The sequence below is a fragment of the Tursiops truncatus genome, chromosome 1, assembly GCF_011762595.2.
Source record: "Tursiops truncatus isolate mTurTru1 chromosome 1, mTurTru1.mat.Y, whole genome shotgun sequence".
Taxonomy (NCBI): domain Eukaryota; kingdom Metazoa; phylum Chordata; class Mammalia; order Artiodactyla; family Delphinidae; genus Tursiops; species Tursiops truncatus.
Genome location: NC_047034.1, coordinates 141,066,962 through 141,092,919, shown reverse-complemented (window position 1 = coordinate 141,092,919; position 25,958 = coordinate 141,066,962). Strand labels below are relative to the sequence as shown.

At 36.4% G+C, this 25,958-nt stretch overlaps 1 protein-coding gene across 5 annotated transcripts in view; it reads left to right on the top strand.

Annotated features, from left to right (window-relative positions):
* OSBPL9 (oxysterol binding protein like 9) overlaps positions 1–25,958 on the top strand; it is a 167,866-nt gene that overhangs the window by 38,470 nt on the left and 103,438 nt on the right. For all 5 annotated transcript variants that reach the window (XM_019937825.3, XM_019937824.3, XM_019937823.2 and 2 more), the window contains exon 3: positions 19,354–19,432. In XM_019937825.3, coding sequence (XP_019793384.2) covers positions 19,354–19,432 — 79 coding nt within the window. The remainder of the gene's footprint in view (positions 1–19,353; positions 19,433–25,958) is intronic.

The window sequence follows — 25,958 nt, the reverse complement described above, 5'->3', positions numbered from 1 at the left end:
ATATGATCCAGCAATCCCACTACTGGGCATATACCCAGAGAAAACCATAATTCAAAAAGACACATGCACCCAATGTTCATTGCAGCACTATTTACAATAGCCGGGTCATGGAAGCAACCTAGATGCCCATCAACAGACGAATGGATAAAGAAGACATGGTACATATATACAATGGAATATTACTCAGCCATAAAAAGGAACGAAATTGAGTCATTTGTTGAGATGTGGATGGATCTAGAGACTGTCATACAGAGTGAAGTAAGTCAGAAAGAGGAAAACAAATATCGTATATTAACGCATATTTGTGGAACCTAGAAAAATGGTACAGATGAACCGGTTTGCAGGGCAGAAGTTGAGACACAGATGTAGAGAATAAACATATGGACACCAAGCGGGGAAGCCGTGGGGAGGTGGGGATGGTGGTGTGTTGAATTGGGTGATTGGGATTGACATGTATACACTGATGTGTATAAAATTGATGACTAATAAGAACCTGCTGTATAAAAAAATAAATAAAATGAAATTCAAAAATATAAAAAAAAATAATAAGTCCCATTGGTAAGATGAATCTCAGATTTTGAAGAATCTTATGGGGCCTTAGGAATCGCCCTAGTAATCACTAAATATATTGTGAGTTTTTGAAAACTATTAATCCATGTGTGACTTAAAGTAACTCTTTTTTTATCCAATGCTTCATTCACTGAGTACTTCACTTCATTCACTGAGTACTCCATATATCAAGTGTGCTGGTCATCAGAGTTGACTGATTCCCTGAGGGATATGTCCTCTGTATTCTCTTCTTTTAGTCCATCACAAGAGAGTTCAGCAGTGTACCATGATAGATTATTAATAGTTTTAGCACTGACTTCTTCCAGGGCTTTATTTCAATGATTCTACATTATTTTTTCATATGTTAACATCTCTGGCATTGGGATACATTTTATAATCATTGATGTCTTAGAATGGTTACAATTAGGTATTTCTAGGTTAATGTATAACCTTAAGAATGTCTTTCCCCCTCATCCTCTTAGATCTGCATCCTTCTGTCAATTGTTTTATCACTTCATTATGAAAAATTACTTTATTGATTTATGCCTTTTTTGTTAATTCACTAGCTTTTGTGGAAACATCTCTTCTCTGTGAATTTGACCCTGAAAATGTCCTTTCTTGGGCAAGATGTAAACATCTGTTTAATCTCTGTGATTGGTACATAGATGTCATTAGTGCTATATTTTCTGAATGTTTATAATATTTTATGACTAAATTAAAAATTTTTTAAGTGATGGAAAAAGGTATTCCAGGAAAATATTAACCAAAAGAAAGCTAGGAAATAGTATTAACATCAGAAATAATAGACTTCAAGTCTTGCCTGGATTGATTTCAGAAAGTAAACCTAAATTTCATTCCAGTAATTGTATAGCCTTGCAAGTTTTGCAGCTTCTAAATAAAAATCCCTGGGAATCTAATAATGAAGTGTTGGTGGTTAATAAATAAATTAATAAATAATAGACTTTAAGAAAAAAATTTCAGTTGTATGGAAAAAGAGAATGCCTCAAACCCAGTGTCACATACGTAACATTCTCTGACAGCAATGGAATAAATTAGAAATCCTTTATAAAACAGTAGCCACATGCCACCTCACACACGTACTTGTAAATAATTCATTGGTAAATGTAGAAATTATAATGGAAATTATGAAATATTTAAACCTGAATGATAATCAAGGTACACGTTAAAACTGCATCTAAAGCAGTCTATGATTTATAATCATAAATGAATATATTATCAAACAGAGATTAAAAATTAATGAGCTAAGCATTATATTCAAAAAATTAGAAAAAGGGCTTCCCTGGTGGCGCAGTGGTTGGGAGTCCGCTTGCCGATGCAGGGGACGCGGGTTCGTGCCCCGGTCTGGGAGGATCCCACATGCCGCGGAGCGGCTGGGCCCGTGAGCCATGGCTGCTGAGCCTGCGCGTCCGGAGCCTGTGCTCCGCAACGGGAGAGGCCACAACAGTGAGAGGCCTGTGTATCGCAAAAAAAAAAAAAAAAAAATTAGAAAAAGAAAAAAGTAATGGTAACGAAAGTAGAAAGAGAAAATAAAGGGAATTTTTAGGCCAGAGTCCCTTATTAATGTAGATGTCAAAATCTTAAGCAAAATACAGTAAACCATACCCAGTAATGTGTAAGCAAAAAGTATTATGACCAAACAGAGTTTATTCTAGCAATACTAGGATGCTAATTTTATAATTAAGATAATTTACCATAGTAATAGACTAAAAAGGAAAATTACATAACCATCTGAATAAATGCAGAAAAAGCAGTGAATAAAATGAAACATGCATTCAAGATCAAACAAGTTAGGAATAGAAGAGAACATTCTTAACCTGATAAGGAGTATTTTCTAAAATGCTCCAGTGTTCTTAATACTGAAATAGTAGAAGCATTGTCTTTAGAATCAGTAGCAAGACAGAGGTGCCTGCTTTTGCTGTTTCTTTTTTTTAAACTGAAGTATAGTTGATTCACAATATTATGTTAGTTTCAGGTACACACCATAGTGATTCAGTATTTTTTCAGTTTATATTCCATTGTAGGTTATTTCAAGATAATGACTGTAATTCCCTATGCTAAACATTATATCCTTGTTGCTTATCTATTTTATACATAGTACTTTGTATCTGTTAATCCTATACTCCTAATTTGTCCTTCCTCCCTTCTCCCCTTTGATAACCACAAGTTTGTTTTCTATATCTGTCTGTTTTACATATACATTTATTTGTAATATTTTTTAGATTCTACATATAAGTAATATCATACAGTATTTATCTTTCTCTGTTTGCCTTATTTCACTATGCATAATCTCTGGGTCCGTCCACGTTGCTGCAGATGGCAGTAGTTCATTATTTTTTATGACTGAGTAATATTCCATTGCATATGTATGTGTGCGTGTATATATACATACATATGTATGTATATACATAAACATATACCACATCTTCTTAATCCAGTTGCCTGTTGACAGGCACTTGAGTTGCTTCCATGTCTTGGCTATTGTAGATAGTGCTGCTGTGAACATTGGGGTGCATATATCTTTTTGAATTAGTATTTGTTTTTTTCTGGATATATACCTGGGAGTGGAATTGCTGGATTGCATGGTAGTTCTATTTTTAGTTTTCTAAGGAACCTCCATACTGTTTTCCATAGTGGCTGCACCAATTTCCATTCCCACTAACAGTGTACAGTGGTTCCTTTTTCTCCACATCCTCTCCAACTTTTGTTATTTGTAGACTTTTTTGATGTGAGGAGTGAGGTGATATCTTATTGTGGTTTAGATTTGCATTTCTCTAATAATTAGCAATGTTAAGCATCTTTTCATGTGCCTGTTAGCCATCTGTATGTCTACTTTGGAAAAAAGTCTGTTCAAGTCGTCTTTGATTGAGCTGTTTTTTTGTTACTGAGTTATATGAGCTGTTTGTATATTTTGGATATTAACCCCTTGTTGGTCACATGATTTGCAAATACTTTCTCCCATTCCATAGGTTGTCTTTTTGTTTTGTTGGTGGTTTCCTTTGCTGTGCAAAAGCTTTTAAGTTTAATTAGGTCCCATTTGTTTTGTTTGTTTTGCTTTTATTTATTTATTTTTGCCTTGGGAGACTGGTCTGAGAAAATATTACTATGATTTATGTTAAAGAATGTTCAGCCTATGTTCTCTTCTAGGAGTTGTATGGTTTGTGATCTTGCAGTGAGGTCTTTAAACCATTTTGAGTTTTTTTTTTGTATATGCTGTTAGGGAATGTTATAATCTCATTGTTTTACATGTGACTGCTTGGTTGTCCAGTTTTCCCAGCACCACTTGTTGAAGAGATTGTCTTTTCTCCATTGTATATTCATGCATCCTTTGTCATAGATTAATTGACCATAGGTGTGTGGGTTTATTTCTGGTCTCTCTATTCTGTTCCATTGATCAATGAGTCTGTTTTTGTGCCAGTACCATGCTTTTTTGATTACTGTAGCTATATAATATGGTCTGAAGTGTGGAAGGTTTATATCTCCAGCTTTTTTCTTTTCTCTCAAGATTGCTTTGGCAATTCAGGCTCTTTTGTGGTTCGTGTGAATTTTAGGGTTATTTGTTCTAGTTCTGTTAAAAATGCCATGAGGATTTTGATAGGGATTGCTGCTTCTCTAAATATTGTGCTCTGGAGGTCCTAGGGAATGCTATAAGAGAAGATACAAAAGATATAAGGTTTGGAAAGAAGAATCAAAATTAGTACTTGCAGAAAATGTTTCTGTAACTGTGCTAGGGGCCCTGGCAAACATATAACACAAGAATAAGAAACAAAAGAATTTGAAGAAAAAGGATTGGAAGTGAAGAATAAACATTATTGATGTTTGCAAATGATATGATTGTCTACATTAAAAAAATCCACAAGAATCTAAATAAATACTATTTAAATGTCTCACCTTCAGCAAAGCTGTGTGGTGTGGCCAAATAAATAAAAATTTTAAAAAATTAAAAAAGAATTCTATTTAAATAGTAACAAGAACTCTAAGTCACCTAAGAATATATTTTATAAGATAAATACATTCCTTTGATGGATAAAAAATGTAAACATCATTGAAAGACTACAGGAAAATCTGAAAATAGATAAAGCTATCTCATCTTCTTGCTTATTAGACTCAATATCATGTGTATATTTATTTCTCCTAAATTAATCTATAAACACATGTAATCCCAGTCAAAAATCTCAGTTAGGCTTAAAAAAGAAGTTGACAAGATGATTCTAAAAGTCATTTAAAATGGTAAAGGGGCAAGAAAATTTTCAAGAATAAGGAGTCGGGGGACTTGCCATTCCATATGTTAAGACTTTTTAAATGAAACTATTGTAAATTAAAATAAGTATGATATTATTAGTATAAGGGGAAGGAAATAGATCAGTGGCATAGAAGAGAAAGCTCAGAAACAGAACCACACATCAATGAGAATTTAGTATATGACAGCATTGCAAACCAGACACTATCACTCCGTAAATGAAGCTGGATCAATTGGCTGCCCATATGGAAAAAAATAAAATTATTCCCTACCTCATGCTATGCACACAAAAAAATTCCAGAGGTATTAAAGGTATAAAATGAAAATTTATACTTATAAGAGTTTATAGAAGAATGTCCTTATAGTATCAGGATAGAGGAGGATGTCTTAAAACACAAACTATGATAGGAAAGATTGGCAGATTTAACAACATTCAAATTTTAAAACCTTTCAACAGCAACAAAAGACACCATAATCAAAGAGAAAGACAACCATTGGGCAGGAGAGAAAATATTTACAATGCATATAGTTGACAAAGGATTAATATCCAGAATATATAAAGAATTCCTACAAATCAAATAGACAAAAAGAAAATCCAAAGAACACATACAAATCAGTAGAAAAGAAAAAAGAATGCCCAAAAAGAAAATGTACAAAGGATACACTCAATTCATATAAGAGGAAATAAGAATGGCAATAAATATAACTAGATTCTAATTCTCAGTAATTATCAGAGACTCTAAATTAAAAGTTCAGTAAGAGAGTATTTTCATCAGTTTGCCAAGGATTTTTAAAGTCTGATTTTATCTAGTGTTGGCCAGTGATTGGGGATATAGGAACTCTCACACAGTGCTGATGGGAATATTAATTGGTACAACTGCTTAGGAGAGCAGTTTTGTAGTCTTCAGTAAGGTTGAAGGTACAACTGATTCTACATAAAAATGGAACTCTCTTCCATTTCAGAGGGTTTGCTTGACATTTTCTTGCAGAAGTGTTGCCAGGAGACATATACAGTGATGATTATTGCTGCATTATTGGAATAGGAAAAATAAAAAATAACCTAAATGTTCTACACAGTGGAATTGAGACATTGTGGTATACTTATATAATAAATACTATATAGCAGATAAAATGTACATACATATTCTCAACATAGATAGTATATGTGTGTATACGTATGTATATACATATGTATACACACATACATATTCTTGACATGAAAAGTACATATATATATATATATTTATTTACTCAACATGAACAAACCTCAAAATAATATTGAGTGAAAAAAGGAAAGCAAATTATTCACCACTCTATTAGTCACCAGAAAATTCAATAAATACTTGTTGAAACAATGAATGATGCTGAAGTGGGGGCATGCAGCAGTGTCTTTGGTGAGCAGGCTGGACCTTAAGCTTTCCTGCTTCCCTCTATATTGTTGGCTCTTCTCTCTCCCCTCTAAACTATGTGCTCTTGCAGGGCAGAGATATATCTTATTCCTATATATATCCCCTGGCTGTTATTGCTCCTGGCCCAGAATAGGTATTTAATAAGTATGTTGAAGTAATTAGTGAATATTGCTTATTATACCTATGCCCTGTTAAGAACGGCCTTTGGATCAGGAGTTGCAAGACCTGAATTCTCCTGTCTTTTAGTTGTAGGACCTTGGGCAATTTTTTTTACTTCTCTGAGTCTCAGTTTTCTAATTTCGAAAGAAAAGTAATACCTGTTCTGCCTAAATGTGTTATATGAAAGTAAGATCATATACCATAAGGTCATATAATGTAAGAATGTAAGAATGTTATATGAATGTAAGACTTCTAATATTTCAGCAGTGAGGGAAAGTATGTGGTTGTAGAGTTGCAGTGGGAGTAGCTGTGCTGTGTATTCTTAGCACTGTCAACGTTCCTTTTAGGAGCTGTGTGAGCAATCTGTGTCCCAGAGGAGTCATCATTCCTTTTTTATTATCTTTGGAGCCAGTTTACCAGTTTACTTTTTTCTTCTTACAAAGGGAGATTGGCCCTAAAATAGCCAGCGTTCTGTTTTTTCCCAAGGCATGAGAGCAAACCTATCTTTCTGTCTTTGGTACCAGAACTATGATTCATGTCTGAAGTATGTTTGTGTGTATATAAGAAAGGAAAAGAGGTAAAGTCAGGAAACTCAACTGATTTCATGACTCCATCTTCTATTACTTTCTGGAACCTGGATAGTGTGACCTGGAGCAGCAGGCACCTTGGTGAGCCCAAGTACTGGCAGAACCTGAAATGTTGATCATCTGAAACCTTCAGAAGAAAAATCATGGAAAGTCATTGAGTGATATATATGTTTATTATGTTGGCACAATGGGTCATAAAAGCAGGGACAAAGTAAAAACTTTGGTATATTGATGGGTTAGCATAACAAAGAACTTTGGTTAATGATAGAGTATTATTCCATATATGGATTAGCAAAGGGAGTTTGCTTTACCAAATGTAAAAGATAAATAGTATAAACCCAGATAAGGGGAGAGGAAGGATGTTTGGTGGAAGAGAGCTTGGGGCAATTGGTAAACCTCAAGCTGCCCAACTATAGAATTTCATGAGAGATGAGAGGTAGGCATGGAGCAAATCACTGAGGGCCTTTGGGCTAGGCCATGATAGAGTGACCATATCCCCTATAGCAGGACACTCCTGAGAATAAAGGGGGTTCTATTCATTATTATGCTAAGATAACAGGAATAATCTGGAACTGTTGCAGGTAAACCAGGTTATACAGTCACATTATTTGAAGGTAAAGAACAACCACTGATATGATTACATATCCTATGAGTGGGAGGTTAAAATACATTTTAGGCGGGAGACTTGGACAAGTCTGAATAATAATCTTGACTGGAAGGCACTGAGAGAGGTGGGCCATTTGCTAGCTGAGGTTGTATAATTGAGAAGGATTGTTGGTGTTGTTTTTGTTGTTGTTAGAGAGTGTAAAGTCTTGGCACGTGCAAATGAAGTTGGGAAAGAGCCAATAGAGAGGGAGAGGAGTTGAAAATTGGTACAGTAAGAGATCTGAGGAAAGGTAATAGGCACCTTTTCTATTATGACAAGTGGAAAGGAAGCAAGAGTGGGTATAGATGCAGGCGAGTCTTTAGGTGGGAGGGCATAGCAGGTTTAGAGTTCCTACCTGATGACTGCTTATGCTGTTGAGGGTTCAAGGAAGGTAGAGAAGATTTTAAATAGCTACAGCGGACAGTGAAAGAGAGACCAATAGCAAGACAAGGATGCCCCCCACTACCCCTGTATTCAACATTGCCAGCCACTCTAGGGTCAGTCTTACACCAGGCAGTCCTAGCCAATGAATAAAGCAAGAAAAATAAATATAAGGTATAAGGATTGGAGTAGAAGAAATAAAACTGTTATTATTCATAGCAGCTTTAATTAAGCATACAGGAAATCCAAAAGAATCTGTAGATACTATTAGAATTGATAAATGAATTTAGCAAGGGTACTGGATACAAGGTCACTATACAAAAATAAATTGTATTTCAATATATCAGCAACTAGTAATTAAAAATGATTTTTAAAGAATAGAGAACATTTACCATAGCATCAAACATTAATTACTTAGAAATAAATATTAAGAATAGGGGGGACAAGACATTTACTCAGAAAACTATAAACACTGAAGTTAAAAAAGACCTAAATAAGTGGCAATCCCAGTTTGTTCCCAGTCAGTCCAGTCAGTATCCTAATAAGTGTGTGTGTGTGTGTTTGTGTGTGTGTGTGTGTGTGTGTGTGTGTGTGTGTGTGTGTGTGTATGTAACTTGTTCCACTGCTGACTCTAAAATTTACAAAGGGCCAAGAATACCGACTTTGTTAAAAATTTATTTATTTTTCTTATTAGTCATCCATTTTATACACATCAGTGTATACATGTCAATCCCAATCTCCCAATTCATCACACCCCCACCCCCACCCCTTGCCTCTATCCCCCCTTGGTGTCCATACGTATTTATCTACTTCTGTGTCTCAATTTCTGCTCTGCAAAACGGTTCATCTGTACCATTTTCTAGGTTCCACATTAATGCGTTAATATACGATATTTGTTTTTCTCTTTCTGACTTACTTCACTCTGTATGACAGTCTCTGGATGCATCCATGTCTCTACAAATGACCCAATTTCTTTCCTTTTTATGGCTGAGTAATATTCCATTGTATATATGTACCATGTCTTCTTTATCCATTCATCTGTTGATGGGCATCTAGGTTGCTTCCATGACCTGGCTATTGTAAATAGTGCTGCAATGAACATTGGGTGCATGTGTCTTTTTGAATTATGGTTTTCTCTGGGTATATGCCCAGTAGTGGGGTTGTTGGATCATATGGTAATTCTATTTTTAGTTTTTTAAGGAACCTCCATACTGTTCTCCATAGTGGCTGTATCAATTTACATTCCCACCAACAGTGCAAGGCGGTGCCCTTTTCTCCACACCCTCTCCAGCATTTGTTGTTTGTAGATTTTCTGATGATGCCCATTCTAACTAGTGTGAGGTGATACCTCATTGTAGTTTTGATTTGCATTTCTCTAATAATTAGTGATGTTGAGCAGCTTTTCATGTGCTTCTTGGCCATCTGTATGTCTCCTTTGGAGAAATGTCTATTTAGGTCTTCTGCCCATTTTTGGATTGGATTGTTTGTTTCTTTAATATTGAGCTGCATGAGCTGTTTATATATTTTGGAGATTGATCTTTTGTCCGATGATTCATTTGCAAATATTTTCTCCCATTCTGAGGGTTGTCTTTTCGTCTTGTTTATGGTTTCCTTTGCTGTGCAAAAGCTTTTAAGTTTCATTAGGTCCCATTTGTTTATTTTTGTTTTTATTTCCATTACTCTAGGAGGTGGATCAAAAAAGATCTTGCTGTGATTTATGTCAAAGAGTGTTCTTCCTATGTTTTCCTCTAAGAGTTTTATAGTGTCTGGTCTTACATTTAGGTCTCGAATCCATTTTGAGTTTATTTTTGTGTATGGTGTTAGGGAGTGTTCTAATTTCATTCTTTTACATGTAGCTGTCCAGCTTTCCCAGCACCACTTATTGAAGAGACTGTCTTTTCTCCATTGTATATCCTTGCCTTCTTTGTCATAGATTAGTTGACCATAGGTGCATGGGTTTATCTCTGGACTTTCTATCATGTTCCATTGATCTATGTTTCTGTTTTTGTGCCAGTACCATATTGTCTTGATTACTGTAGCTTTGTAGTATAGTCTGAAGTCAGGGAGTCTGATTCCTCCAGCTCCACTTTTTTCTTTCAGGACTGCTTTGGCTATTCGGGGTCTTTTGTGTCTCCATACAAATTTTATGATTTTTTGTTCTAGTTCTGTAAAAAATGCCATTGGTAATTTGAAAGGGATTGCATTGAATCGGTGGATTGCTTTGGGTATTATACTCATTTTCAAAATATTGATTCTTCCAATCCAGGAACATGGTATATCTCTCCATCTGTTGGTATCATCTATAATTTCTTTCATCAGTGTCTTATAGTTTTCTGCATACAGGTCTTTTGCCTCCCTAGGTAGGTGTATTCCTAGGTATTTTATTCTTTTTGTTGCAGTGGTAAATGGGAGTGTTTCCTTAATTTCTCTTTCAGATTTTTCCTCATTAGTGTATAGGAATGCAAGAGATTTCTGTGCATTAATTTTGTATCCTGCCACTTTACCAAATTCATTGAATAGTTCTAGTCATTTTCTGGTGGCATCTTTAGGATTCTCTATGTATAGTATCATGTCCTCTGCAAACAGTGACAGTTTTACTTCTTCTTTTCCAATTTGTATTCCTTGTATTTCTTTTTCTTCTCTGATTGCTGTGGCTAGGACTTCCAAAACTATGAGGAATAATAGTGGTGAGAGTGGACATCCTTGTCTCGTTCCTGATCTTAGAGGAAATGCTTTCAGTTTTTCACCATTGAGAATGATGTTTGCTGTGGGTTTGTCGTATATGGCATTTATTATGTTGAAGTAGGTTCCCTCTATGCCCACTTTTTACAGAGTTTTTATCATAAATCGGTGTTGAATTTTGTGAAAAGCTTTTTCTGCATCTATTGAGATGATCATACAGTTTTTATTTTTCTATTTGTTGATATGGTGTATCACATTGATTGATTTGCATATATTGAAGAATCCTTGCATCTCATGGATAAATCCCACTTGATCATGGTGTATGATCCATTTAATGTGTTGTTGGATTCTGTTTGCTAGTATTTTGTTTAGGATTTTTGCATCTATATTCATCAGTGATATTGGTCTGTAATTTTCTTTTTTTGTAGTATCTTTTGTAGTATCTTGTCTGGTTTTGGTATCAGGGTGATGGTGGCCTCATAGAATGAATTTGGGAGTGTTCCTTCCTCTGCAGTTTTTTGGAAGTGTTTGAGAAGGATGGGTGTTAGCGCTTCTCTAAATGTTTGATAGAAGTCAACTGTGAAGCCATCTGGTCCTGGACTTTTGTTTGTTGGAAGATTTTTAATCACAGTTTCAATTTCATTACTTGTAATTGGTCTGTTCATATTTTCTATTTCTTCCTGGTTCAGTCTTGGAAGGTTATACCTTTCTAAGAATTTGTCCATTTCTTCCAGGCTGTCCATTTTATTGGCATAAAGTTGCTTGTAGTAGTCTCTTAGGATGCTTTGTATTTCTGTGGTGTCTGTTGTAACTTCTTTTTCATTTCTAATTTTATTGAGTCCTCTCCCTCTTTTTCTTGATGAGTCTGGCTATTGGTTTATCAATTTTGTTTATCTTCTCAAGGAACCAGCTTTTAGTTTTATTGACCTTTGCTTTTGTTTTCTTTGTTTCTATTTCATTTATTTCTGCTCTGATCTCTGATTTCTTTCCTTCTGCTAACTTTGGATTTTGTTGGTTCTTCTTTCTCTAGTTCCTTTAGGTGTAAGGTTAGATTGTTTATTTGAGATTTTTCTTGTTTCTTGCTGTAGGCTTGTATAGATATAAACTTCCCTCTTAGAACTGCTTTTGCTGCATCCCATAGATTTTGGATCATTGTGTTTTCATTGTCATTTGTTTGTCGGTATTTTTTGATTTCCTCTTTGATTTCTTCAGTGATCTCTTGTTTATTAAGTAATGTATTGTTTATCCTCCATGTGTTTCTGTTTTTTACGTTTTGTTCCCCGTAGTTAATTTCTAATCTCATAGCGTCATGGTCAGAAAAGATGCTTGATATGATTTCAATTTTCTTAAATTTTCTGAGGCTTAATTTGTGACCCAGGATGTGATCTATCCTGGAGAATGTTCCTTGTGCACTTGAGAAGAAAGTGTAATCTGCTGTTTCTGGATGGAATATCCTATAAATATCAATTAAATCTATCATCTATTGTGTCATTTAAAGCTTGCTTACTAATAAAGTTTCCTTATTAATTTTCTGTTTGGATGCTCTGTCCATTGGTATAAGTGAGGTGTTGAAATCCCCCACTATTATTGTGTTACTGTTGATTTCCTCTTTTAGAGCTGTTAGCAGTTGCCTTATGTATTGAGGTGCTCCTATGTTGGGTGCATAAATATTTATAATTGTTATATCTTCTTCCTGGATTGATTTGTTGAGCATTACATAGTGTCCTTCCTTGTCTCTTGTAACATTCTTTATTTTAAAGTCTATTTTATCTGATATGAGTATTGCTACTCCAGTTTTCTTTTGATTTCCATTTGCATGGAATATCTTTTTCCATCCCCTCACTTTCAGTCTGTATGTGTCCCTAGGTCTGAAGTGGGTCTCTTGTAGATAATATATATATGGGTCTTGTTTTTGTATCCATTCAGCAAGCCTGTGTCTTTTGGTTGGAGCATTTAATCCATTCACGTTTAAGGTAATTATCAATATGTATGTTCCTATGACCATTTTCTTAATTGTTTTGGGTTTGTTTTTGTAGGTCCTTTTCTTCTCTTGTGTTTCCCACTTAGAGAAGTTCCTTTAGCACTTGTTATAGAGCTGGTTTGGTGCTGCTGAATTCTCTTAGCTTTTGCTTGTCTGTAAAGCTTTTGATTTCTCCATCAAATCTGAATGAGATCCCTGCTGGGTAGAGTAATCTTTGTTGTAAGTTCTTCCCTTTCATCACTTTAAGTATATCATGCCACTCCCTTCTGACTTGTAGAGTTTCTTCTGAGAAATCAGCTCTTAACCTTATGGGAGTTCCCTTGTATGTTATTTGTCATTTTTCCCTTGCTGCTTTCAATAATTTTTCCTTGTCTTTAATTTTTGCCAATTTAATTACTATGTGTCTTGGTGTGTTTCTCCTTGGGTTTATCCTGTGTGGGACTCGCTGTGCTTCCTGGACTTGCATGGCTATTTCTTTACCCATGTTAGGGAAGTTTTCGACTATAATCTCTTCAAATATTTTCTCGGGTCCTTTCTCTCTCTCTTCTCCTTCTGGGACCCCTATAATGCGATTGTTGGTGCATATAATGTTGTCCCAGAGGTCTCTCAGACTGTCATTTCTTTTTGTTCTTTTTTCTTTATTCTGTTCTGTAGCAGTGAATTCCACCATTCTGTCTTCCAGGTCACTTTCCATTCTTCTGCCTCAGTTATTCTGCTGTTGATTCCTTCTAGTGTATTTTTCATTTCAGTTATTGTATTGTTCATCTCGTTTGTTCTTTAATTCTTCTAGGTCTTTGTTAAACATTTTTTGCATCTTCTCAATCTTTGCCTCCATGCTTTTTCCGAGGTTCTGGATCATCTTCACTATCATTATTCTCAATTCTTTTCCTGGAAGATTGCCTATCTCCATTTCATTTAGTTGTTTTTCTGGGGTTTTATCTTGTTCCTTCATCTGGTACATAGCCCTCTGCCTTTTCATCTTGTCTATGTTTCTGTGAATGTGGTTTTTGTTCCACAGGCTGCAGGATTGTAGTTCTTCTGCTTCTGCTCCAGGAATACCCACTTTTGACCCCTGTCTTCTCAGTCAACAAAGAGACCCCAGTAGAGATTGCAACTTTTTCTCACCTGCCATTCTAGGGAGAACTGGCTATGACCATGGTGTTGATGTTGATTTATAATTTAGAAAGGCCAAGAGAAAAATGTTGGAGGACTTACTACACCTGATACCCAAATGTAAAGGTTTCTAGAAGATAACATAGGAGAATATTTTCATGGTCTTGGGATTGGGAAAGAATTCTTAAAGAAGATACAGAAAACACAATCATAAGGTGTAAAACCAATACATTTTACTATATTAAAGTTAACTCTTCATGAACAGACATAATTATGAGAGTACAAAGGCTGGCAACAGGGTGGGCGAAGATTTGTGCCTAATTCATAGCCAGTGAAGAGTTCATGTCTAGGATATATAAAAAACTCCTACAGATAATTAGAAAATAGTAGTCCAGTCTATTCAATAGGCAAGAAACTTGAACTGTTTCTCTTCAAGAAAAGAACAAGAGGATAGTCACATGGTCACAAATATGAAAAGATACTGAACTTCATTAGTTATCAGGGAAATATAATTGGGACCACTATAAGTTACTAGCACTCACCTGTCAGAATGACTAAAGTAAAAAAGTGTTAGTGAAGGTGCGGAACAGTTGAAACTTTCATACACCTTTGGTTGGAGTATAATTGACACAGCTACTTTTGAGAACTGTTTGACAGTGTCTATTAAACTTAGCATGTGGGGCTTCTCTGGTGGCGCAGTGGTTGAGAGTCCGCCTGCCGATGCAGGGAACACGGGTTCATGCCCCGGTCCGGGAAGATCCCACATGCCGTGAAGTGGCTGGGCACGTGAGCCATGGCCGCTGAGCCTGCGCGTCCAGAGCCTGTGCTCCGCAACGGGAGAGGCCACAACACTGAGAGGCCCACGTACCGCAAAAAAGAAATTAGCATGTGCATGCCATATGACCTAACAAATTCACTCCTAGACTGTGTCTAATAGAAATATAAGCATATATATAACAAAAGATGAATACGAATGTCATAGCAGCATGATTCTAATAACCTAAAACTGGACATAACATAAATGTCCATCTGCAGTGAAACTGATAAATTGTGGATATTCATACAAACGAATACTACATATAGCAATAAAAATGAACAAACCATTGCTATATGCAACATCTTTGATGAATTTCACAAACATTATGTTGAGTGAAAGAAGTCAGACACAGAAGAAAATATGTTGTATGAGTCCATTTGTATGAAGTTCAGAGACAGACAAAACTAATTTTAATGTTAGAAGTAGAGATACTATTTACCTTTGGGATGGAGGACAAGGCTAATGATTAGGACAGGGTACAAGGAGAGCGTTTCTTCATTGAGCTTGTACGGTTATGATTTGTGTATGTTACCTTTCCATATAAAGTTGTTTTCAAATGATGTATGTAAAATGCTTATCACAGTGGCTGGCTCATTACTGCCAGTTCAATAACTGGCAGTGTTAACTTTTTACTATGGTTTAGTTCTCTGTGATGACAAGGTCTAGGGCAATGGTGTCTAGTAGAATTTACTGCAGTCATTAAAATGTTCTGTTTCTGCACTGTGTAGTTCCATAGTCTCTATCCACATGTAACTATTGAGTATTTGAAATATGACTGAGGAATTTATTTAAAATTTTAGTTAATTATAATAAAAATTTAAATACCCACATGTGACTAATGGCTGTCATGTTGGATATGATATGATATCCAGGTCTAGGGAATTGCCGTGAGAATGAGTGAATGAAGGAGAATGGTAATGAAGTTTATTTGAGTTGAATAAATCAAGAAACTGAGAGGCCAGAGTGTCAGGTGAATTGTGCCTCTGTACATTGAAGAATGCTTAGGGTAATGGCAAGACTGGATTGGAGTGTGAGGTTGTAAGATAGGTTCCAAAGTCTTCAAAGAAGCTTTTGGATAGAGGAGGGGAAAAATATAATGGACCAGGAAAGAATACTTTTCCATATAGGTTGTCAAAGATACTTAGGTAGAAATGTTTCTGAAGCACAGCTTAGGTAATAAAGAGTCATTGAAGGAGAGAATTTTAAGAAGGAAGTGGTCAGGGGCAGCAGCAATGCTTCAGAGTGATGTTGTATGACAAAACTCTTGAGTAGTAAAGTGGTCATTAAAGACCTGTGAGAGTGAAGCTTGGTGCAGAGGTGGGGAAGGAAGCAATTGCTGGGAGTAGATGAAAGGTTAAGATGTGGGCAATTTTCAGTAAGTTCCTCTGTGAAAGCAATAAGAAAGGAGGTGGTAGCTAGGGGGAGATGTGGGGGTTTGCTTTTGTTTAACAAGTGGTGGGGGATTGAACTTGAGGAAGGACGTGAAAAAGTGAAATTTCTTGGTGTTTTCTTTCAGTGTATGGAAGAAATGTTGAGGCTGAGTACATATAGGATCTCTGTGAGGTGAGGAGGAAGTGGCTAGGTGATGACAGTGGAAAGGTTGGTTGGGCCAGATTTTGAACAATCTTGAATGGCATTATGAAGAAATGTTGACTTTATCTAATAGTTCATGGAGAACCAAGGAAAGTTTTAAGTATCTGGGTCTCCTGTAAGAGTCTGTGCTTTATAAATATTACTCTGGCAATAGCAAGGACTGTGGACTAAAGGTAGCCAGACTTAGACAGATTGCTTCATCAAGCAAGAAGTGATGAAACCCTGAAATAGGGCCGTAGCAATTCATAGGGTGGAGGAGAGTTGGCGAATTTGAGATTATAGTTCAGAAGTGGAATGAGCACAACTTGTGGTGATGGAATAAAGGAGAACAGGTATTAGAACCGAGAGGTTTCTATCTGAATTGACTAGGTCTAAACTGGTGAATTTACGTTAAGGGACCAAAAAGAAAGAACCCGAGTTTGGAATTGTGGTGAATTATATAACAATTTTGTTGAGATATAATTCACATACCATACAATTCACCCATTTAAAGTATGCAATTCAATGTTTTTAGTGTATTCACAGAGTTGTGTAACCATCACTACAATCGATTTTAGAATTTTTTCATCACCCTGTAAAGAAACTCATACCCATTAGCAGTCATTCCTCATTCTACCCCACCTCCTTCTCCAGCCCCTCAGCCCTAGGCAACCACTAACCTACTCTTGGTCTGTATAAATTTGCCTATTTTGAGCATTTCATGTAAATGGAATCATACAGCATGTGGTCCTTTCTGACTAGCTTCTTTTATTTAGCATGTTTTCAAAGTTCATCCATGTAGAGATCACTTTTTGCCTTATATTATGTATACTCACCTCTTTACATGTTTTATCTCCTCTACTGGAGGCATTATTGTTATATATTCCAAGGCTGTATCTGGCACATATGCTGTATTTAGTTATGACTCAACAAATAATTGATACATCATAAGTGAGAAGGCTAACTCCATTAACCATGAAATAAAGTTAACCAGAATGAGTTGCTCCCACATGTGCTTACCCACTAAGGTGTGTCTTTATTTGCTGTCATAGAATAAGTAGGTACCATACCAATGGTCTGGTTCTGCCATTAACTCTGTATGACCTTGGGTAAGTCATTATACTCTAGCTACACTTTCCATATGTGAAAATGGGGATAAAAATCCCTTCCCAATATGATACAGAGGAATAACTAAGGTAATTCAAGTTGCTGGGATTTGGATAGAGTTGGGGTTCATCCAGACAGCCTCTGAGAACGAATAAATACATGTTTCCCCTCCTATCTGAAAGAAGAGTGTTCTTATGAAACCTATTGTAAGGCAAAATGGGTAAAGTGAAAAAGCAATTACCTTAGGTTGCAGCTTCCTAACAGGTACGCAAAATAAGTAGAGGTAAAGCCCAGATGCTCACAGACACAGTTCAAAGCTGTGGCAGCTTGATGCTGAGTGTAGTTCCTGGGGAGGGAGTTCGGCGGTTCTACTCTTGCTATTTGGCGTGAACACTGCCTGTGTAACGGCTCAGGGCAAAACAAATGCTGAATGCGAGTTTCACTTTTCACCTGTTTCTGGAAATTTTCCAGATTTCTTTTGGTAAGTGAAAACAGGTACAGACGTACAATGGGGTTACATACCAATAAACTATTATAAATTGAAAATATCTTAAGTCAAAAATGCATTTAATACACCTAGCCTACTGAACACCATAGCTTAGGCTCACATATCTTAAACGTGCTCAGAACACTTATGTGAGCGTACAGCTGGGCAAAATCATCTCACTCAAAGTCTGTTTTATAATAAAGTGTTGAATAGCTCATGTAATTTATTGAATACTGTACTGAAAAACAGAATGGTTGATTAGGTGCAGAATGGTTGTCAGTGTATCTTGTTCCCCCTTGTGATCACGTGGCTGATGGGGAGCTGCTGCCCAGCATCATGAGAGAGTATCACCACATATTGCTAGCCCAGGAAAAGATCAAAATTCAGAGTACGGTTTCTGCTGAATGTGTATCGCTTTCACACTATCGTAAAGTTGAAAAATCATAAGTCAAACCATTGTAAGTTGGAGACTGCTTTTGTGAAAGACCTGCATTAGAATAGACAAAGTGACATAAAACGAACTTTTGGAAGGGGTGGTGGTAACCTGTAAATGTTTGGCTCTATTACCTAATCCTCCTGGGATAGGAGTAGCCTTTTTTTCATGGGATTAGGCATCTTGGCCCCTTAAGTCCTTTCAATCCCCATTTACAAGGTCCTAGTTTTGTCTGTTGCATACTGCTTGTTTTGTCACCAACCTGGAGCATTACACCTGTGCCATGTTCTCTAGCTATTCTCTCTGGAATACTTAAGACACTTATTTCTTAAGGACACTGACCAGTAGACTCCCTATTTTGCATAGCTTCATGTTGCTTTCCTAATTCCTGTTGTCTTAATATGCTGCATATAGTTGAATACCAAAAAGAAAGAGTTTAAAACCCACTCTATCCACCTTCCTGAAACAAACAACTTATAAATGCAGGCCTACCTTACCCCCGTCCCCCCTTTTGGAGAGCTGTTCATGCTTTTATTTAGAAAACATATACTGAGTGTGTACTTGAGTGCCATGTATCAAAATGAGTAAAGTAGTCCTTGACTTCCAAGATCTTGTAGCGGTTCAGTGGGAGAAGGCAGACATAGATAATCACAGTATAATGTGGAAGTGCAGTAGCAGAGCCATGGACAGGTGGTTTTGAGAGCATACCTTGAAGAAGCCACTGGGACAGTGTTTCGAAGCAAGTGTCACCTGGCATTTCTGAACTAACAAATATAACACAGAAGCAGCCTGATGAAGAGCACTTGTGTTCTTGGAGCCTCAGGACAACCCGGTGACTCCCATTTTAGAGAGCAATCTAAAGCTCCGAAAGGATCAGTGGCTGGCTCTTAAACAGATTCTAGACTCAGCTTCTATGTTTGTCCCCTCCCCCTCCACCATATCCATGCCCCTTAAGCAAGGGTAGAAAGTACCCTTGCAGAGTACTACAGTGCCCTGCCATCCGTTCGTTTAGTTCTTCCTCCTTAAGCAAAGCTAGAGTCTCAGATTCCCCTTTTCTGTGTCTAGCCTGCATCCAGTGTCGTCGGTGCATTGAGCATTACAGGGCTGTAGCAGTAGTGAATATTGCTGATGTCATTGTTTGCCTTATTGGGATTTTGCTCTTTGTTTCACAGGGAGCTGTGATTGGTATAGACGATGAGGACGACAGCACCTTCACAATAACTGTTGATCAGAAAACCTTCCATTTCCAGGGTGAGCTGAAAGAAAAGATTCTTTCTCTTCATAGTCCCAGCTGCTTCTTTCCTTCTCTTTTGGGTTGTTTGCTGGGTGACTTGAATGGTTTTGCAACTGATCCTGCATGAACGAGTGCACAGGAACGTTCTGGATGAAGTGGTACTGCAGGTTAGGCAGGGATTTAATCGTATCTGCAGTGGATACAGATCTATTTGAAATGACTGTGGATCTGGCTGCAATTGAAAATTAAAATTTGAAACAATGAAAATCAGTGAAGGGAGAGAGTGATGGGCTGCTGCTGCTGGCTTGTGTTTGCAGAAGGTTGCTGGTCTTCTTTATCGAGGAGTGTGGCTCTGCTTCTGCATGAAAAGTCCAAAGACTGATTGTGAAGGCTGCAGTGTTTGTCCATGTAAAACTCAAAATATAAATTGAAGCTAGTAGCAGCCTTTGGCTTAAAGGTTTTGCTTTGCTTCGAGAACTACAAGTTTGCATTCATTTCATCTGCATTTCTGCGTCTTGTCTGCCAGCCATCATTTCTCTGCTGTTATCCTTTTTATAGTTCATAACACCAAATGCCATCTGCCACTGCTATGTTTCGGCATTGCATGCTATGGTTCACCGGTAGAAAGGGTAAGGTACTAGATGATCATTCTCATTTCATCTTGCTTTGAAAACTCTAAACCAGCAAATAAAAGTCAATTTTAATGATCCTATCCTAATGTACCTCTCATCTATTAGGAATGCCTGTTAGCTTTGTTACTAATGTTTTTGCTATCTTGCCTATCCAGAGTAACCTCTATTTTATGTTTAAAGCAGTCCAAGAAGCTTAAAAATTGAGAATATTTGCACTTTCTTTGAACTACAAGTGACAATGCACTGTGATAGATGCTAGGCATACCAAGATAAAGAAATAGTAAATTTATAGCTTACAAATGTTTTGGTTATGAAGTCTAACAGTGACCAGATATGTTATACAAGATGTTCCGACAGCTATTGTTCTTCTATACTAGGATAGTATACTGAAGTTATTTCATTTCATTGTCTTGTTTAAGAAATTGGCACATAGAAATGAAAGATCCAGCTTACATATAATAAAGATAAACCAGTGTACTCACTCGTGATATCTCTAATGCTTTTAGGAAAAAGCATTCTTAAAGTATTTATTATGTTTGGTCATATTCTTTACTCAGACTGCTATAAACTAATGATGTCCTCCTGAAATTTTCCACTACATTTAATTTCATAAAACATTTAAAATCTTATTATGAAAGCCCATGGCCTTTATTTTTAGGTTAAATATATACTGCTGCTTATAAATGAAAGCAGATAATGCCCACACTCTGGAACTCTTTACTTGAATGAAGTTGAATACTTTAATGTGTTTCAAGTAATAGCTGCTAGATGCAGGTGAAGGCTGCAGTATGGAATTCTCTCCTCTGCAGTTACTAAGGAGACATCTTCTTTGGACTTCCAGAAGCTGTATTGTTTGCCTGTTTAAAGGAGAGGAGACCCAGGCCCCTAGAGCAAAGGCACATCTACCTTCTCTGATTTAAATTATTTATGTTAAACTGACCTCCCCTTTAACACTTCCATATTTATGTGGCTTGCTTATAAAACAACCAATTCCTTTAATGAATCATTTAAATGACAAGGATAAATGAAGTGTTATGTGTATTTTTTAAATGGATACTTTTCTACTATAATAGTTATGGGAGTCTCAGGCAACATGAGATTATCTGGCTTATGTGTGTGTAATTATCTGGCTTATTATGTGTGTGGAATCAACTGTATTGAGCTGTAATTAACATACAATAAAATGTACACTCTATAAAGTTCAATGAATATTGACATTTACTTACTCATATAACTGCTACCATAATGAAGATGTAGAACATTTCTATCACCCAAAAGATTCTTTTATTCTTTCAGTGAGTCTCCACTCCCAGCCTCTGGCTCCAGACAACTGCTGATCTATCATTAAAGATTAGATTTTTTTTTTTTTTGGAGAGTTTCACATAAATGGAATCATACAGTATGTATTCTTTTGTCTGGCTTTATTTTAGCTCAGTATAATGTTTTTAATATTTGTCCATCTTGTTGCATATATTGGTAGTTCCTTTTATATTGCTAAGTAGTAGTCTGTTGTTAGATATTATATTTTTTTGAAGGTTGAACTGTAGCATGTGAGAGGAAGACAGTAGTATAGGATGACACCATATTTTTGTCTTGAGCAACAAGAATGGAGTTGCCATTAACTGAGGTGGGGAAGATTGCAGGAGGAACTAGTTTGGGAGTGGCAGGTGGGCATCAGGAACTTAGCCTTGGACATACTTATAATCAAGTTCTAGATGCCTATCAGACATCCAAATGGAGATGTCAAGTAGGCAGTTGAAGTGTGGAATTCAGGAGAAAAGTCCAGGCTGAAGAAATAAATTTGGGAGTCATTGGCATATAGGTGGTTTTTAAAGCCATGAGAATTTGGGAATAAGTGTAGAGAGAAAAGAGAAGAGGTCCAAGTAATGAACTCTGAAGCACTCCAACATTTATTTGGAAGACACAGAGATGAGGTGGAACTAGCAAAAGGGATCAAAAAGAAGCAACCAAAAAGGAGGAGGAAAACCAAGTCAATGTGGTACCCAGGAAGTCAAGATAGAAAGTGTTTCTAGGAGGTGAGAGGCATCAGTAACTGTGTCAAATGCTCCTGATCAAGAAAGTTGAGGGCTAAGAAATGATCACAGAATTTAACAATTAAGAGTCTATTGGTAACCTTGAGAAGAGCAACTTAAAGATGAGAGTATAGACAGTGCTTTCAAGTTGTGCTGTAAAGGGAAGGTGAGAAATACAGTAGTAGCTGGAGGAGGGAAATGAGATAAAGATGAGATATCTTTTTTTAAAGATAAGAGCAATAATAGCATGTTTTTATGCTGTTGGTAGTGATTCAGTAGAGAGGGAAAAATTGATGATGCAAGAGAGAAAGGGGAGAATTATTGGATCAGTGTCCTTCAGAAGGCAAGACAGGATGGGGCCTAATACACAGGCGGGGCATTGCCTTTGGCTGGGAGCATGGACAGTGCATCCATAGTAACAAGAAAGAAAGTCAAATGTATGGAAATATATGTAGGCAGGCTATTACCCACCACCTTCATTTCCACTATGGTTTGAATCTCTAACTGACCTACATGTCCTGTATCCTGAAACATCATTTGTTAATAATTGAGAGGACTGGTGCCATGAAGAGAACAAACTTTCCTGAAACAACAGATAATTTTTCATTCTAATGATTCCCAGTTCTGGTAACTTGATATTTCAGAATATCTCCAGTTTTAAAGAGATGCCATAAAATGCTTTAAACAAAGTTAATTTAAATTAACTTTAGTTTTGAAAAAGAAATACTCTATTTTTTCCCCTTTAGGTAATAATTGAAATTACAATCCTAGCATGTTAGAGCTTTAAAAAGGTTTGAAAACGACAGCTTCATTCTGTCATTTTTCAGAGATTAAAAAGAAAATAGTCGCCAATTCATCTTTATAAACTGGCTCTTTCCTTTTGAGCAATAGCAAAAAATGGTCACTTTTCCTATTAGTCAGCCAAAGTCTTTTGCATTTGGCTTCTTGGCTAGACATTGTGTGGAAAGCAGTTTTGGTATTAATTAGACTGGCTGTTGAGTTCAAACATTCAATGTATGTCTAGTATGTGTTACTTCCTGTGCTCAGAACTGAGGGTATACAGGTTAATAAGACATGAGCCAGGAAGTTAAGGAGCTTGTAAAGAAGTATATAATGTAGTATGAAATATGCTGTAGTAGTAGAAATATGTATAGAACACTGAAATAATGGAGAGGCAAAAGAGACAATCACTCAGTGCTGCACAGAAGAGCAGAGTTTTTCTTGTTACTGAGTAATTCTTTTTAAAATAATCAAAATTTAAAATTATACTAGTTCTAAAAGTTTTGAGTTGTTCAGAATTATATAATATAAAAATTAAAAGTCCCCTGTCACCAGGCTCTGTCTCCCACCTCTGCCTCCTTACCTCCTCTAACTGGTAGAGTTCTGAAGATTGAACAGAAATTTACCAGGCAAATGGGTTGTTGTAGCATGTACAAAGGTATGGAAATACGATGCTACCGGATATGTTCAGAGAACTACGAATGTTTGGTACCTTTAGAACAGTGAGCAGGAGATGAGGCTGTAAAGACAGTCAGAGGCCTACATCTAATATGAAAAGGTTTTAATTTTATCCTGAGTCTGTGAGGAGCCAATGAAGCAGAGTTTTAAGCAGAGAGGAGAGAGTAAGACGGGGGCTCTAGATAAATAGCCTTGATTGTTAAGGCCCTGAGTGGATTAAAGCATTGGTAATGGGGAAGGAGAAGAGGAAAATAGACTTGAGGTTTATAGGAAGTATTGATAAATCTTTAGGAACTGTTGATTGATTGGAAATGGAAGGTGAGAGAATGAGAGTAGTAAATGTGTTCGTAAGGCTTGGCTTACTCTTTTGTTTGGATGTTGTCAACGTCTGAAATAGAGAATCTAAAACAGAGGTGGTGAAGGACTTATATTTGAGGTGTCTGTGAGACTCACAGGTATTGATGGTGATGCCAATTGGATCTGAGTCTGGGCTGGAGATGGAGATTAGTGTTATCAACATATTGCTGGAAGGTAGAATTAAAATTTGAAAAATTGAATGCCTCAGGGCTAGGCAGATAAGTAAATGAGTGAAGAGTAAAGCTGACTGAAGACTAGCAATTTAGAGAACTCATGCCCTATTTGAAGTGGTAGCTGCTACTTAATTCCAGACAGTTGTAGGCTTTTGGTAATGCTTGTCCAGTGTTGCTAGATCATCCAGTTTTTCAAGAGAAGCCAGAAATCCAGATTTTTTTGTGAGTGAGAGTTTGAATACGTGAGTGTTAAATCTTCAGGTTTTAAAAAACAATTATGTAGGCCAACAAAATGTATCTATGAGCTAGATAAAACCTCTGGATTTTCAGTCTGTGGTTAAAACTGTAATAGTTGTGGGTATGAACCTCCTGGGAAATCTGAGTGAAAAGAGAGCCGAAAAGCAAACCTTGGAGTGCACTAGGGTAGAACCATCAATGGGCTCAAAGGAATGCTCAGAGAGGTTGGGGTGAAAGCTACTAGCTTCAGCCGTATGAAAGTATGTACTGTTTTTATCAGTCAAAAGTAGTTACATATCAGCAGTTCATATGTCTCAACCTAATAAAAGACTAAATAGTCTATAGTTCATACTAATAATTAGAAAAATACCCAGTTATTTGAATTTTACCTTCAAATAAAATTAAACCTATTTAATGCTTTGATGTATATATAAATATGTATATATTTATAATATTACTGTTAGTGTATTGGAATAATAGTAATAATAATAATGATAGCTACATTTATCAAATGTTTATTTTATGCCAGGCACTATTCAGAGGTTTATGTAGGTTAAGCCGTTCAGTTCTCACAACCTTATGAAGTAGGTACTATTATTGTTTTTATTTTATGGATAAGGAAACTGGGGGCCACAGACACGTGGTATATTACAGAACTGGAATTTGAACACAAACAGTTGTGCTCTAGAGCCATTCTCTTAACTGCTACAAAAAAGGTGTTATAGAAATTTATCAACTAGTTTATAATTAACTTTTATAATTTTGTCAGAAAAGGAATTAATGTAAAATATAAGGAACTTTAAATTACAGTGCAGTTTAATGTGATTAAAAAATTTTCTGGTGTTAATGTTCTACATGTTCCATTGCTTAGTAGAAATAGTAGCAATAATGGTGGTAACAACTACTATTACCACTGTCTTATAAACTAGGCACTGTGTTCAGCAGGCAATGTGCATTACTTCCATAATTCCTAAACTCCACAATGAGGTAGTTATATTTCTAGTTTAAGAGTCAGAAAAACTGTTTCAGAGAAGCTAAGTGCCCAGGATTAGTAAATTGTGCCCAGGTCTGTCTAGATCCGTAGTTCTTGAAGTGTGGTCCCAGACCGGCCAGATCAGCATCACCTGGGAACTTGTTAGAAACACAGAATCTCTGGCTGAGCCCCAGACTTGCTGAATCAGAAACTCTGGGAATGAGCCCTCTCTAGTGATCTGACACACACTAAAGTTTGACAATCATTGATCTGGATCCAGTGGTATCACATTGTTATTCCACTTTACTCTCATAACCTTATACATTAGATGGAAGTATCCCCAATTTATATATGAGAGAAGTGAGACACAGAGAGACAAGGATCTTGGCCTTGATCTTAGGTCATCTTTTACTATGTCCTAACCTACACAGAAGGGGTGTCTTGCCTTACTTAAGTAAACCTGGTATGTGAAAAAATCTAAATTTTTTAAAGATGGAAATTAGGGATATGTGTATGATTAGTTCTTCATAAAATAATCCTTTACTTTCAAAGGACTTTAGTGAAGACATCTTTTAATCAGTGTGTTCTCCAAAATGATTTCAATATGAAATTTGTTAGCAAATTTATTTGGGTATACTTTTAAAGCAATACAAGTTGCATAAGACAAAATACAACATTTT